Genomic DNA, 16496 nt, shown 5'->3' with positions numbered 1-16496 from the left:
TTATTGTTTGCTAAGAGTTTATTGTGCATTTGAATTGCATTGCTATTTGCTGTAAGGTTTAAATGTAAGCTCTCTGTGTTAGAAACATGTATTATTGTATGTATTGCAAACACCACGTGTAACTAAATATTGTAATTTCAACTTTTCTTATTGTATTGTAGTTTTACAAAATAACTATTCAGAAGTAAAATCAGTTTGGAATAAACACAAAGCTATTTCTGTCTGGTTTGTTAACTAGCTGTCTAGCTATCAGTTAGTGAGGACAGTACATATGGTTTTATATATTGGTTTGTACTTCTCTGATTGTTAAGATATTTTGAGGGGATCATTCAACTTTCCTAAGTGCACTGATATTTATTTGATTTCTTTATTATGCTTATATTAGATGCCAATACAGTTAAATAGGATAGTATATTATAATTAAATAGGCAAAGCATTATAGTATCAAACATATTTAAACATATTCCTAAAGCTAAACATGATCTTACCCATTTAATAGCACACAAGAGAGTTCAGTATTTAATTCATTCTTTTCAAAACACTTTTCATGGCCTCCAAAACCTCTTTATTTCTCAAGCTATAAACTAGTGGATTTAACATGGGAACCACACCAGTATAAATAATAGAGAGCACTTTATCTATTTCCAGAGAATTGCCTGATTTAGGTTTCAAGTTCAAGCCTACACAGGTTCCCCAAAAGAGTACAACAACTGTGAGATGGGAGGAGCAGCTGGAGAAGGTCTTCAGTCTTCCAGATGATGATTTGATCTTTAGGATGGTAGATATGATATAGATATAGGAAATCATTATAAGGGTAAATGGTAACAAACCCAATATTGAACCTTCCAATGGTACAAGTAAAGTTATAATATATGTGGTATCACTACAAGAGAGCTTCAGTAATATTATTAAATCACAGAAGAAATTGTTGATTTTTTGTTTATTACAAAAGGTTAAATAAGACACCATCATGGTAACAGAAAATGAATTCAGGAAACAAACAAACCAGGACACAGTGATAAGCAGAGCACACATTGTTTTGCTCATGATAAGAGAATAATGCAGTGGGATACAAATGGCTACATAGCGGTCGTAAGCCATGGAGGCCAACAGTAAAAATTCGGTGTCAACGCAGAATGTATATAGAAATATCTGTGTAATGCAGCCTGAGAACGTTATGCTGGTATCACCTGTGAAAGTGATGGCCAACAGCTTTGGCAAAATAGCAGATACATTCATAATATCCTGAACTGATAAACTGTATAAGAATAAATACATTGGTGTGTGCAGCTGGGACACCAGAGATACAAGTGTGATAATAATGATGTTTCCGAGTACAGCCAGTAAATACATAAGCAAAACCCCAATGAAAACCACAAGTTGTCCTTTTGTAGATATATTAAATGTCTCTAGATAGAATTCTGCCAATGCTGTGTGGTTTTTTACAGTCTCACTTGTGTTTTTTTCTAGGAGAAGAAAATAAAACATTTGTATCTAAGTGATATTTTGAGCTGGTAGATGATGTCTCATATTTGTTTTGTAATATTTGCTGCACACACACACAACTGCTTACAATATTGTATTAGTAAGTTCTAGGCTGGATATATTCCATTCTTAATTTCTTTCTTACCACATAAATGCTTTAAAAATAGACCGTAGGAAGCCTATTTTTTTCTGACAATAGTTATGGAGAGAATAAAACTTGCTCACCATATTATAAATGCTGAAGAAATGTAGTAAGCTAATACTAAATATACACTATAAAACCAAATAACTAACTACTTTACCCACATAATGCTTTTATCTAATTTTCTGTGAATTAGTGTTTTTCTCCAACTCTTCCTCACCTTGTGTTTTGACTCATTTGATTCTTAAGATGGATTATCGGTTTTACCTAAACAATCATGATAGACAAGAGTTATACATTCAATTTGGACTTCCTAGTTAGTTTAAGTTAGACATCTGTACGGGTGAAATCTTTGGTTTAGCTGAATCTTCTGCTTTGTATTTCGAATATTTTGTGCCCATGCTGTTTGGTATTCATCTCGTTTTAGCCTAAACGAATACCAGCCATTATGGAATATTTACATTCATTTTTGTTAAATGAATGTACATGTTCCAAAATGCCATAATTGATACTGAATTAACATTAACACCAGCGATTATTTGAGATGACTTTCCAGATAGCCCAATAGAGCCTTGAGAAAGAAGCAATCAGTTCAAAATGTGTAGGTTGTCTATTTATCCGGTGAGTATTTTAACATTTGTTTATCAGTGTTGTTTTTATATTCGTTTATCAGTGTTGCACTATTTTTTGTTTGCAATTTTAGTCCACAAGGTCAGTTTTCCAGTTACCAAGGTGAGGATACTCCCTTCTGGGACATCCATTGAGTTTAATCCTCTCTGGATTTCTAGGATAGAATTTTGCCCCCTCTAAGGATGAGCATATGGAACTTTATTTCATCTCTTGTCTTATATATTCTTATGTTCTTTTTGTCTACCCCTTTTGGCACAGAAGGGGTTTGGGTAGTTTACAACATTTTTAGCCTCTTTTAGGTATTAGATACTTCTTGTTTTACTTTAATGTTACACTGCTACAGGTGAAAAAGTTCCCCTGTAGCGACTAAAAAACGTAGCTACCCCACTTCTCTTCTTCACAGAGACCCGGCTGCACTAACAGGATGCTTAGTGAGTTATGTGAAATGGAGAAACAAGTTAGCTTTTCTCTCCAGTGCACTTAGGTAAGTATTTTAACTTTACAATGAAACAAAATAATTATGGCAAATTACATTAAATGTATATCCATAGCTATCAGGAGATTTCATAGGCACGTATGGCTGTTTGTCTAAATACTGAGTAATAAATTATTGTGAATAAATTATTTTCAATTCATGGTCAAATCCTATATCTGTGTATTAGCTTGTGATTAGTTACAAGGGTCCTTTTTTTCTTTGTAGCAGGAAAATCAATAAAAGTAAAATAACATACAACGTTGTACTCATTTGACAAAATAAAGCTTTAAATTGTGCAGTCATTACATTCACCTAGATTACGAGTTTTGAGCGCTATAGGGAAAGTAAAGAACGCAACAAAAGTGGCGTTATTTAACCCCCTATAGCACTGCCATTACAAGTTTTGAAAAACACTGCTTGTGCGGGAGATATGGATATTTTAATCTCCATACCGCTCCCAAAACAAGCACTGTGTTTGACGTGCTTGTGCACACTTTCCCCATAGACATCAATGGGGAGAAAAAAGTCTAACACCTGTGATCACCTGTGATCACCTGTGAAAAGCTCTGTAACGCAGCCCCATTAATGTCTATGGGGAGAATAAAATACAGTTTAAACCTAACACCCTAACATAAACCCGAGTCTAAACACCCCTAATCTGCTGCCCCCGACATTGCCGCTGCCTGCCTACAGTTATTAACCCCTAATCTGCCACTCCCGATATTGCCGTCACCTAAATAAAATTATTAACCCCTAATCTGCTGCTCCCGATATTGCCACCACTATACTAAAGTTATTAACCCCTATTCTGCCAAACCCCAACATCGCCACAACTATATTAAAGTTATTAACCCCTATTCTGCCAATCCCGATATCGCCGCCACCAAAATAAAGCTATTAATCCCTAAACCTCTGACCTCCGACATCACTATCACTAAATAAAACTATTAACCTCTAAACCACTAGCCCCCCACATCGCAACAACCTAAATTAAACTATTAACCCCTAACCCTAATGCAACCCTAACACCCCCTAACTTTAACATAATGAAATTAGATCTAAATTAAACTTACAATTATTAACTAAAAAATACCTATTTAAAACTAAATGCTTACCTGTGAAATAAAACCTAAGATAGCTACTATATAACAAACTAGTCCTAAAGCCTGTGTACATGGGACAATTTTTTTAAGTACCGCGATTCCAACCCTTGCTCCCTCTCCCCCCTCTCTTTTGTGCTCTCTCTATCTCCCCCTATCTTTTGAGCTCTCTCTCTCCCCCCTCTTTTGCGCTCTCTCTCCCCCTCTTTTGCTCTCTCCCCCTTTTGTGCTCTCTCTTTCCCCCTCTTTTGCTCTCTCCCCCCTCTTTTGCTCTCTCTCCTCTCTTTTGCTCTTTCTCTCTCTCCCCCCTCTTCTGCTCTCTCCCCCCTCTTTTGCTCTCTCTCTAGCCCTCTTTTGCTCTCTCCACCTCTTTTGATCTCTCTATCCCCTATTTTGCTCTCTCTCCCACCTCTTTTGCTCTCTCCCCCTCTTGTGCTCTCTTCCCCCTCTTTTGCTCTCTCCCCCCTCTTTTGCTCTCACTCCCCTCTTTGGCTCTTTCTCTCTCTCCCCCCCTCTTCTGCTCTCTCCTCCCTCTTTTGCTCTCTCTCTAGCCCTCTTTTGCTCTCTCCACCTCTTTTGATCTCTCTATCCCCTATTTTGCTCTCTCTCCCCCCTCTTTTGCTCTCTATCTCCCCCTCTTTTGCGCTCTCTCTCTCTCCCCCATCTCTTTTTCTCTCGCTCCCCCACTCTTTTGCTTTCTCCCCCTCTCTTTAGCTCTCTATCCTCCCTCTCTTTTGTGTTCTCTCCCCCTGTGATGTCCTGTTTTATGCAGGAACTTATGCAGTGTTCTTAAATTAAGGGTTTGTTGCTCTTTTAATGAATAAAACAGGCAGTATGATTTGAACTACCTGTTAGATCACTGGTGAGACTTTTACTGATAGAAAACTTCGTAGATGCCAAATAGAAGCAAGGAATATTTGGGTAGAAACAATTGTTGCAATATAAGTAAGGAACATAAAGCAAACAGTTCTGAATAAATGATAAAGGTAATATGTATTTTGATACACTTTGTGAAAGCGTCAGTAGTAGATTCTTGTTGTAGCAATGTTCAGATATGGCTTCACGCACTCACACACTCATTCATAAATTATATACATCACAGACAGACTATGGTAATAACCGGTAGATTCAGCAAGGTAATGCGGATGTTTTCCAGAGAGTGACAACGTAAGAACAGATCCTTTGTAAATGGATTAAATATTACCTTAAGTTTGAAGAGAGCGGTTTTACCTCTGTGACCGGTATACAGCTTCAGTGAGAGTGCGGCTTCCAGACGCTGCAAGTAGATCCGGTGCTCCTTGATTCAGTTTGTTTGTTAAATTAGAATTCCGGTAGAATGAGTAAATAACTTTGAAAGTAAAATGTACAACAAAAGATCCTAGCTTACTACTCCTGTTCAGAGAGAAAGAAATCAAAGCAAGTTAGGAATATTCAAAGTAGAATCACAGCAATATGGATGCGGTCAAATAAGCTGCAAAGAGAAAACAATTTTCAGGCAAGGAATGATGGTTCAGGTGTGCCTGATATAGGGTGGAGGAAAGGTAGGCGGGATATACCTTAAAGGTATATCACACACTCCCCCCACTAAGGGGTCCCCCAATTGACGAGAGGGATGGCTTCAAAGGATACCTGCGATGAAAAGATCTAATTAAACGGGGAGCAGAAATGTCAGTGCTACGATGCCAAGAATTGTCCTCAGGACCAAAACCTTTCCATTTTAATAAGTACTCTAAATGATGATTCTTGATCCTAGAATCTAGAATATGTTCCACCTCAAATTCATCGTGGTCATCTATTTGTAACGCAGTTGGAGTCTGAAGACTGGATTGTACAGTAGAAGTATAAGGTTTAATCAGAGATACATGTATAGTGGGATGAATCCTAAAAGCTGCAGGAAGAGTTAAACATACTGTCATAGGGTTCAAAATTTTATTGATTACAAAAGGTCCAATGTATTGGTTTGCCAATTTCTTAGAGGGTACATGAAGTTTTAGATTCTTTACAGATAGTAATACTTTGTCACCCACTTTATAGACTGGACTGGGTCTGTGACGTTTATCATAATAAGCTTTTTGGTAATTCTTTGCGTCAGATAAATGTTTTTTGACTAGGGCTAGTCTTGCTTCTAGTTGTAAAGAATAGTCTTTAGCAGCTGGTGAGTTTACATCAGTTTTAGATAAAGTCAAAGTTGTTGGATGATAGCCATAGGTTACATAGAACGGTGTCATTTTTGTTGAAGATGATACTGAATTGTTGTAAGAGAATTCCGCCATTGATAAATAATCTATCCAATCATCTTGCAAATGGGAAATGTAACAACGAAGATATTGTTCTAATGTTTGGTTTAGTTTCTCAGTCATCCCATTGGTTTGGGGATGGAAAGCTGTTGAGTATCTTGGTGTAATTTTTAATAATTTGCATAATGATCTCCAAAAAGATGAGGTGAATTGTGTACCTCTATCTGTTATAATATCAGTGGGTAGTCCATGAAGTTTTACTATGTGGTTGAGAAAAACATTAGCTGTAGTAAAAGCGGAAGGTAACCTTTTTAGAGGTATAAAATGTCCCAACTTTGTTAGATGATCTATTACAACTAATATAGTGTTAAAGTTCCTTGATTTTGGTAGCTCTACAATAAAGTCCATCGAGATCATGGACCAGGGTTTATCCGGAACTGGCAATGGGGTCAACAATCCGATGGGCCCTTTATGATCTATTTTATTTCTAGCACAAATGATTCATTTGGGGCCACCAAAAGTTTCTTCTTGTTTTTTTCAATGGTTTTTTGTATTCCGGTATGACCGGATAAAGGTTCGTCATGAGTGTGTTTCAATATTTGTTTTCTTAATGAACTGGGTATATACAATTGATTTTTATGGTTTATCAAACCAGTATTTAAGTTTTTGTGACAGGATTTAGGTGTATTGGTGTCTTTTTCTTGTGCCCTTTTAATCTCTTCCTCTAGAGGTGTTAGGGCTCCAATAAATTTTTCGATTGGTACTATTGGAGTCATGGTCTCTTGAGGTGTCATTTCCTGTACTCTGGATAATGCATCAGCCTTGGTATTCAGACTTCCTGGTCGGTAAGTGATCAAGAAATTGAACCTATCTAAGAATAAAGACCATCTTACTTGTCTGGAAGTTAGAGTTTTACTTTTCTTCAAATATTCCAGATTCTTATGATCTGTGAAGATTTTAAATGGTTTTTGTGTACCTTCCAGTAAGTGCCTCCATTGTTCGAGGGATACTTTGATAGCAAGGAGTTCTTTATCTCCTATACTATAATTATTTTCTGCAGGTGTGAATCTTCTTGAATAATAAGCTACAGGAAATAATTCTGATTTGTTATCTACTTGTTGAGATAGAACTGCTCCTATACCTGAACTTGAGGCATCTACCTCTAACACATATTGCAGCTCAGGATCTGGCATGTGTAATATGGGGGCTTGGAAAATTGCCCCTTTAAGTAGTCAAAAGCTAATTGGGCCTGTTCGGTCCATTTATATCTTTGTTTCTTACTAGTCAACTGAGTTAAGGGCTTTACTATATCAGAAAAGTTTTTTATAAACTTTCGATAGTAATTGGCAAAGCCAATAAAACGTTGTAATGCACGAACTGATTTTGGTGTAGGCCATTCTAGTACAGATGAAACTTTATCTGGATCCATTTGGATCCTATTAGGAGTTATTATGTATCCCAGGAATTTGATTTTGTTAACATGAAATAAACACTTTTCATGTTTGGCATATAACTTGTGTTCCTTCAATCGCATTAAGACCCAACGTACATGTCTTTCGTGTTCCTGTTCTGTTTTGGAATAAATTAGAATGTCATCTAAATACACTATAACACAAATATCCATTAAATCTCGGAAGATTTCATTAATAAAGTGTTGGAAAGTGGCTGGAGCATTGCTCAATCCAAAAGGCATTACATTGTATTGGTATAACCCATATCGAGTCCGAAAAGCGGTCTTCCATTCGTCACCTTTCTTCATTCTGATAAGGTTATATGCCCCTTTTAAATCTAATTTAGTTAATATTTGTGCTCCTTTTAACCGTTCTATTATCTCTGGTATTAGTGGTAATGGATACCTGTTTTTTATGGTTATGGAATTTAAAGCCCTGTAGTCAATTATAGGCCTTAGAGTGCCATCTTTGTTTTTTACCAAAAACATGCCTGCAGCAGCAGGGGATGTGGAGTGAGATATAAATCCCTTTCTCAGGTTGTCATCCAAATAGGACCTTAAGTATACTAACTCATCTTGTGATAGAGGATAGATCTTCCCATGCGGTATTGGTGACCCTGGAATGATATCTATAGGGCAATCGAAGCTTCTGTGGGGTGGTAAATTTTCTGCTTCTTTCAAATTGAAGACCTCTGCCAAATCCTGATATATCCCTGGTATCCCTGTCTCAGATGATGAAAGAATACTATGAGGGTAACAGGTGTTTAGGCAATATGTTGAGTGAAGTGTAAGTTTTGAATGTTCCCAATCTATTTTAGGATTATGTTTTTGCAGCCAACTATATCCTAAAATAATAGTATGTAGTGATATGGGGATCACATCAAATGTAATATATTCTGTGTGCCCCTTGTTTATCATTGTGAGCAAAGGTATTGTTTGGTGTGTAATGGGTCCCTTATTTATTAAAGTACCATCAATTGATTTAACAAACACAGGGTTCTGCTTGCAAACCAGAGGAATTTTATTATTTACAATATATACAGAATCAATGTAGTTCCCAGATGCACCTGAGTCAATCATTGCCTTGGAGTGTATATTTTCCTGATCCCACTGCAAAGAGAGAGGTAAAGTCAATTGCATTGTATCTGAGATATGATATATGTTTTGATAACCTGTTTTCTTACCCTTCTTTTGTCTTTGTAATGAAGGACAGCTTGAGACGTTATGTTCTTTTTGTCCACAGTATAAACATAAGTTTTCTAATCTTCTTCTCATGTTTTCCTCATTACTTAATGGCCCCTTGATAGTGCCTATCTCCATAGGGGTTACACTACCTTGATGTTTCTCAGATGTTGTAGTGTAGGTAACCTGGCGCCTGGGTATTGTGTCTGAAATGAATCTCTCTGCTCGCCGTTCCCTGAGTCTTCTATCTATGGATGTGCTTAATTTTATAAGTGCTGGAAGAGTATCAGGCATTTCCTGGCGAGACAGTTCATCCTTAAGGTTTTCAGATAGGCCCAGCCTAAACTGATTCTTAAGGCTAACTTGGTTCCATAGTGAGTCTGTTGCCCACATTTGAAATTCAGTTGTGTACTCCTCCACCGTGCGCTTACCCTGTTTGAGTGCGCGTAGTTTAGATTCTGCAGTGATTTGTGTATCTGTGTCTTCATATAAATTAGACATAGCTTGAAAGAAATCCTGTAGTGAATCCAAAATTGGGTCATTATTTTCATAAAACCTGTTTTATGAAAAAACCCTAGGCTCTCCCTGTAGAAATGAAATAGTGGTGCAAACCCTGATGCGGTCTGAATAATATGTGCGGGGTCTCATGGTAAAAAGAAGTTTACAAGCAGTCTTGAAATCTCTGAATTCATGTCTTTTGCCAGTGAAAGGTTGAGGGTATTGAATATGGGGTTCAGGTACATCAGTACTTTTATGAGACATATATTCTTTAACAATAGCTTTTAATGTGGTATTATCTGCTTGTACTTCTGTTAAACCTTGTGCAAGATAATCTAATTTTCTTTGTATGTTAGAGAACTCAGTTTTAATTTCATTTGCATCCATGATATCAAAGTTTTGTTTACCAGTAACAAACCCTTAGAACACTGTGGCCTGAAAATTATGTGATGTCCTGTTTTATACAGGAACTTATGCAGTGTTCTTAAATTAAGGGTTTGTTGCTCTTTTAATGAATAAAACAGGCAGTATGATTTGAACTACCTGTTAGATCACTGGTGAGACTTTTACTGATAGAAAACTTTGTAGATGCCAAATAGAAGCAAGGAATATTTGGGTAGAAACAATTGTTGCAATATAAGTAAGGAACATAAAGCAAACAGTTCTGAATAAATGATAAAGGTAATATGTATTTTGATACACTTTGTGAAAGCGTCAGTAGTAGATTCTTGTTGTAGCAATGTTCAGATATGGCTTCACGCACTCAACCACTCATTCATAAATTATATACATCACAGACAGACTATGGTAATAACCGGTAGATTCAGCAAGGTAATGCGGATGTTTTCCAGAGAGTGACAACGTAAGAACAGATCCTTTGTAAATGGATTAAATATTACCTTAAGTTTGAAGAGAGCGGTTTTACCTCTGTGACCGGTATACAGCTTCAGTGAGAGTGCGGCTTCCAGACGCTGCAAGTAGATCCGGTGCTCCTTGATTCAGTTTGTTTGTTAAATTAGAATTCCGGTAGAATGAGTAAATAACTTTGAAAGTAAAATGTACAACAAAAGATCCTAGCTTACTACTCCTGTTCAGAGAGAAAGAAATCAAAGCAAGTTAGGAATATTCAAAGTAGAATCACAGCAATATGGATGCGGTCAAATAAGCTGCAAAGAGAAAACAATTTTCAGGCAAGGAATGATGGTTCAGGTGTGCCTGATATAGGGTGGAGGAAAGGTAGGCGGGATATACCTTAAAGGTATATCACACCCCCTCTCTTTTGCGCTCTCTCTCTCCCTCTTTTGCGCTCTCTCTCCCCCTTCTCTTTTGCACTCTCTCTCCCCCTTCTTTTGCGCTCTCTCCCCCCCTATTTTGAGCTCTCTCCCCCTCTTTTGTGCTCTCTCCCCACTCTCTTTGTAGCTCTTTCTCCCCCTCTTTTGTGCTCTCTCTCTCCCCCCTTTGTGCTCTATCTCCCTCTTTTGTTCTCTCCCCCCCTCTTTTGCTCTCTCTCCTCCTCTTTTGCTCTCTCCCCCTCTTTTGATCTCTCCCCCCTCTTTTTGCTCTCTCTTACCCCCCTCTTTTGCCCTCTCCACCCTTTTTTGCTTTCTCTCTGTCCCCCTCTTTTGCTCTCTCTCCCCCTCTCTTTTGCTCTCTTCCCCCTCTTTTGCTCTCTCGCTCTCTACCCTCTCTTTTGCTCTCTCTCTCCCCTCTTTTGCACTCTCTCTCCCCCTTTTGTGCTCTCTCTCCCCCTCTTTTCCACTCTCTCTCTCTCTCCCTCTTTTTCTCTCTCCCCCCTATTTTGCTCTCTTTCTCTCTCCCACCTCTTTTGCTCTCTCTCCTACTCTTTTGATCTCTTCCCCCTCTTTTGATCTCTCCCCCCTCTTTTTGCTCTCCCCCCCCCCTCTTTTGCTCTCTCCCCCCTTTTTTGCTCTCTCTCTCTGTCCCCCTCTTTTGCTCTCTCTTCCCCCTCTTTTGCTCTATCACTCTCTACCCCCTCTTTTGCTCTCTCTCCTCTCTTTTGCTCTCTACCTCTCCCCCTCTCTTTTGCTCTCTCTCTCCCCCTCTCTTTTGCTCTCTCTCACCCTCTCTTTTGCTCTCTCTCCCCTCTCTTTTGCTCTCTCTCTCCACCCTCTTTTGCTCTCTCCCCCCCTCTTTTTCTCTCTCTCTCCTCTCTTTTGCTCTCTCTCTCTCCCCCTCTCTTTTGCTCTCTCCTCCCCTCTTTTGCTCTCTCTCTCCCCCCTCTTTTTCTCTATCCCCCCCTCTTTTGTGCTCTTTCTCCTCGCTTTTGCTCTCTCTCTACCCCCCTCTCTTTTGCTCTCTCTCTCTCTCTCTGTCTCTCTCTCTCTCTCTCTCTCTCTCTCTCTCTCTCTCTCTCTCCCCCCTCTTTTGCTCTCTCTCCCCCCCTTTTTGATCCCCCCTCTTTTGCTCTCTCTTTCTCCCTCCTCTCTTTTGCTCTCTCTCCCTCTCTTTTGCTCTCTCTCTCTGCTCTTTTGCTCTCTCTCCCCTCTCTTTTGCTCTCTCCCCCCCAATTTTTGCTCTCTCTCCCCTCCCCTCTTTCACTCTCTCTCTCTCCCCCCTCTTTTGCTCTCTCTCTTCCCCTCTTTTGCTCTCTCTCTCTCCCCCCTCTTTTGCTCTCTCTCCCCCCTCATTTGCTCTCTCCCCCCTCTTTTGCTCTCTCTCCTCACTTTTGCTCTCCCCCCTCTCTTTTGCTCTCTCTATACCCCTCTCTTTTGCTCTCTCCCCCCCTCTTTTGCTCTTTCTCTCCCCCCTCTTTTTCTCTATCCCCCCCTCTTTTGTGCTCTTTCTCCTCGCTTTTGCTCTCTCTCTACCCCCCTCTCTTTTGCTCTCTCTCTCTCTCTCTCTCTCTCTCTCTCCCCCCTCTTTTGCTCTCTCTCCCCCCCTTTTTGATCCCCCCACTTTTGCTCTCTCTTTCTCCCTCCTCTCTTTTGCTCTCTCTCCCTCTCTTTTGCTCTCTCTCTGCTCTTTTGCTCTCTCTCCCCTCTCTTTTTCTCTCTCCCCCCCAATTTTTGCTCTCTCTCCCCTCCCCTCTTTCACTCTCTCTCTCTCCCCCCTCTTTTGCTCTCTCTCTTCCCCTCTTTTGCTCTCTCTCTCTCCCCCCTCTTTTGCTCTCTCTCCCCCCTCATTTGCTCTCTCCCCCCTCTTTTGCTCTCTCTCCTCACTTTTGCTCTCCCCCCCTCTCTTTTGCTCTCTCTATACCCCTCTCTTTTGCTCTCCCCCCTCTTTTGCTCTCTCTCCTCACTTTTGCTCTCCCCCTCTCTTTTGCTCTCTCTATACCCCTCTCTTTTGCTCTCCCCCCTCTTTTGCTCTCTCTCTCTCCCTCTCTGTTGCTCTCTCTCAGCCTCTCTTTTACTCTCTCTCTCCGCTCTCTTTTGCTCTCTCTCTCCCCCCTCTTTTGCTCACTCCCCCCTCTTTTGCTCTCTCTCTCCCCTCTCTTTTTTGCTCTCTCTCCCCCTCTCTTTTGCTCTCTCTTTCCCCCTATCTTTTGCTCTTTCTCTCCCCCTCTCTTTTGTTCTCTTTCTCTCCCCCTATCTTTTGCTCTCTCTCCCCCCTCTTTTGCTCTCTATCTCTCTCCCTCCTCTCTTTTGCTCTCTCTCTCCCTCTCTTTTGCTCTCTCTCCCCTCTTTTTTACTTTCTCTCTCTATGTCCCCCGTCTCTTTCTCCCCTCTCTTTTGCTCTTTCCCTCCTCTCTTTTGGTCTCTCCCCCCTCTCTTTTGGTCTCTCTCTCTCTCTCCCCCTCCTCTCTCCCCTCTGTTTTGCTTTCCCTCTGTTTTTCTCTCTCAATTGCACATGCCGCTGCCAACAGGGCTGTTCCTATCGGCCATGCCCCTTCACACGTGCTCCTGAGAAGTCTTCATCCAGGCGGCCTCTTCAATCTTCATCCTGGCAGTGATGTCCTGATCCAAGCGGTGAGAAGTCTTCATCCAGGCGGCCTCTTCAATCTTCATCCAGGAGGCATCTTCAATCTTGATCCCGGAGGCATGGAGCAGGTCCATCCTGAAGACATCCGGCACGGAGCATCCTCATCATATGGTCGCCGCCGTACACTGGTTTTTCAATGAAAGGGACGTGATTCAAGATCGCGTCCCCTGAATTCCTATTGGCTGAAAAATTTGAATCAGCCAATAGGAATTAGGGCTGCTAAAATCCTATTGGCTGCTCAAATCAGCCAATAGGATTTAAGCAGTTCTCATTCTATTGGATGCTTCATCAGCCAATAGAATGAAAGCTGGTTAAATCCTATTGGCTGTTCAAATCAGTATTGATAAATATGTATTTAAAGCCGGACAGAAAGCTCATCGTGCTAATTCACTGTTACAGAGATCTGTGACAACCCATGGGTTGCAGGTTCGATCCTGGCAAGCTCCACTCAGCCTTTCATCCTTCCGAGGTTGGTAAAATGAGTACCATTAAAGTGACACTGAACCCAAATTTTTTCTTTCATGATTCAGATAGAGCATGAAATTTTAAGCAACTTTCTAATATACTCCTATTATCAAATTTTCTTCATTTTCTTGGTATCTTTATTTGAAATGCAAGAAATGTAAGTTTAGATGCCGGCCCATTTTTGGTGAACAACCTGGGTTGTCCTTGCTGATTGGTTGATAAATTCATCCACCAATAAAAAACTGCTGTCCTGAACCCAAAAAAATCTTAGATGCCTTCTTTTTCAAATAAAAGATAGCAAGAGAATGAAGAAAATGGATAATAGGAGTAAATTAGAAAGTTGCTTAAAATTACATGTTCTATCTGAATCATGAAAGCAAAAATTTGGGTTCAGTGTCCCTTTAATTTGGGTAATAATAATACCTGTTATCAGTGCCTTGAGTCGATTAAGTTTGAGATTGTGCTCTATATAAGTATCCAATTATTATATATAAGTGCATTGGAGCCCTTTGCAGTTAAGTACATGTAATCACATATTTATGCAATATTAATATTTAATAAGAATATGTTCTAAGTATTTATACATAGATATTCCTAGATTTTCCGTATATATCTATATCTATCTATCTATCTATCTATCTATCTATCTATATATATATATACATATATATATATATGTATGTTACCAAAATAGCATCAGATATATGTAGAAATATGTATTTCTGAATAAATAAAACATATTCAGTTATGTGAAAAACATTGGAATGTGAAATGTTCATATTTTCATGCCGGTTAACCGCAAATGAGAATATTCGATCGGGTTTGCACAAGAGTAAGGTTTTTTCCCCATTTTTTTGCTCCATTGACTTCGATGGGGGAATATGTGAATACACACGCGATATTCAAACTTCGGATTTTTTTCGCTTTGTCAGGTTAGTGCAAGAGCTAAAACAGTTTACTTAATTCTAGCGGAACTAATGCTCAAGCGGGAGCGTTAATTTGCACTCCACTCGTAATCTGGTCCATAACAAGTACCACAGTAAATGTACAGTCTTTGTTTTTAAGAATGAAAGATAATGCATTATACAGTAAAGTCACATTGCTTTAATGATTTAGACAGAGCATGCAATTTTAAATAACTTTCCAGTTCACTTATATTATCTATTCTGCTTTGTTTTCTTGATATCCTTTGCCAAAAGCACACATAGGTAGGCTCATTAGCAACAATGCAATGCTTGGATATAGATGCTGATTGGTAGTATCACATATTTGCCTCTTGTCATTGGCTTGCCCGCCAACACCCACTAGTGTGTTGCTTCTCCCAACAAAGGATGCATAAGGAATGAAGCAATTATAAAAGTTATATGTAAAGTTGCTTTACAATTTGGAATTTCATGTCCCTTTAACGTTATAATTTATGATTGTTGAAACTTATTGACTCTACAAATGTTTTCTTTTTCCTGTTTCTTAATTTATTTTGCTGTTGTCTTTTATTAAAAAAAGCACAAACAAGGAAATCAGTTCCAGACCATAACATTAGGAGTCGATCACAATCTTTTACAAAAACGTATCAAATTATTTATCTACAGAAATCCCCATAAACTTTAATGGTGCTTTTCTTTAGATAATCATCTAATAGGAATTGTGATCAAACAACAAAGTCAGAAACCTAGAGGCTTCTTGATTAGTACTGATCTGACTTGTTAGAGCTGAGTTGGCAGGAACAAATACAATCAATTACGTTATATAAGGCAGAACTATTGCTATAAGATGCTTAACAGAATGCTATATATGTATTCTTTGTAATTATATGGCATTACTCAATCAAGCTTGTTTAAAAATCATATCTAACAATCACCTAGATTACGAGTTTTGCGTTATGAGTCAAATAGCAGCGTTGTGGCCATAACGCATCTTTTTTCCTAACGCAGCCATTACAAGTCTTGTCGGTATAGCTGTACCGCAATCCTTTTAGCCTGTACCGCAACGTCAGTCCCGCACTCGTAAAAAATACGTTTTTAATGGGATTCCCATAGCGCCGGTATTACGAGTTTAGCGGTGAGGCTAAAAAGCGAGTGTTACAGCCTAAAACGACAAGATCCATAACGCCATCTAAAGTCAGTAGTTATGAGTTTTACACTACAAAGCTGTAACATAAAACTCATAATTAAACTGCTACAAAGTACACTAACACCCATAAACTACCTATTAACCCCTAAACCGAGGCCCTCCCGCATCACAAACACTATTTTATATTTATTAATCCCTAATCTGCTGCTCCCAACATCGCCGCCACAAAATATTAACCCCTATTTCACCGCTCCTCGACATTGTCACCACTATACTAAAGTTATTAACCCCTAAACCACGCCCTCCCGCATTGCAAACACTATTTAAATATTATTAACCCCTAATCTGCTGTCCGCCCACATCACCCCCGCTATACTAAAGTTATTAAGCCCTAAACCGCAAGCCACTATAATAAACCTATTGGCCACTAAACCAAAAGCCCCCCCACAACAAAATACACTTAAAAAAACTATTAACCCCTCCCTAAACCGAAAGCCCCCCACATCGCAATAAACTAATTTAAACTAGTAACACCTAAACCTAACGCCACCCTAACTTTATATTAAAATTACAATTTCCCTATCTTAAATGAAATTAAAACTTACCTGTCAAATTATAAAAAAATAAGTTTAAACTAACAGTTAAAGTAATATAACTATTAAACTAATATTAAACTAAACATTAAAAAAATCCTAACACTCCTCTAAAAATTACAAACTATCTAATTGCAAAAAATAAAAAACGAAATTATCAAAAATAAAAAAGAACTACACCTAATCTAATAGCCCTATCAAAATAAAAAAGCCCACCCAAAATAAAAAAA

At 39.0% G+C, this 16496-nt stretch overlaps 1 protein-coding gene across 1 annotated transcript; it reads right to left on the bottom strand.

The window, feature by feature from the left end:
- Positions 1 to 519: 519 nt before the first annotated feature.
- Positions 520 to 1488, bottom strand: LOC128636697 (olfactory receptor 1496-like). Its single transcript, XM_053689683.1, has one exon. The coding sequence runs from the start codon at positions 1486 to 1488 to the stop codon at positions 520 to 522; it is 969 nt and encodes a 322-aa protein (XP_053545658.1).
- Between the last annotated feature and the right edge of the window lie 15008 nt (positions 1489 to 16496).

Source organism: Bombina bombina, chromosome 7 (assembly GCF_027579735.1).
Source record: "Bombina bombina isolate aBomBom1 chromosome 7, aBomBom1.pri, whole genome shotgun sequence".
Classification (NCBI taxonomy): domain Eukaryota; kingdom Metazoa; phylum Chordata; class Amphibia; order Anura; family Bombinatoridae; genus Bombina; species Bombina bombina.
This window is presented reverse-complemented; position numbering and strand designations above follow the sequence as displayed.

Coding starts and splice junctions, on each gene's coding strand:
- LOC128636697 (XM_053689683.1), bottom strand. CDS start 1,488: ATGTTTTATTTTCTTCTCCTAGAAAAAAACACAAGTGAGACTGTAAAA.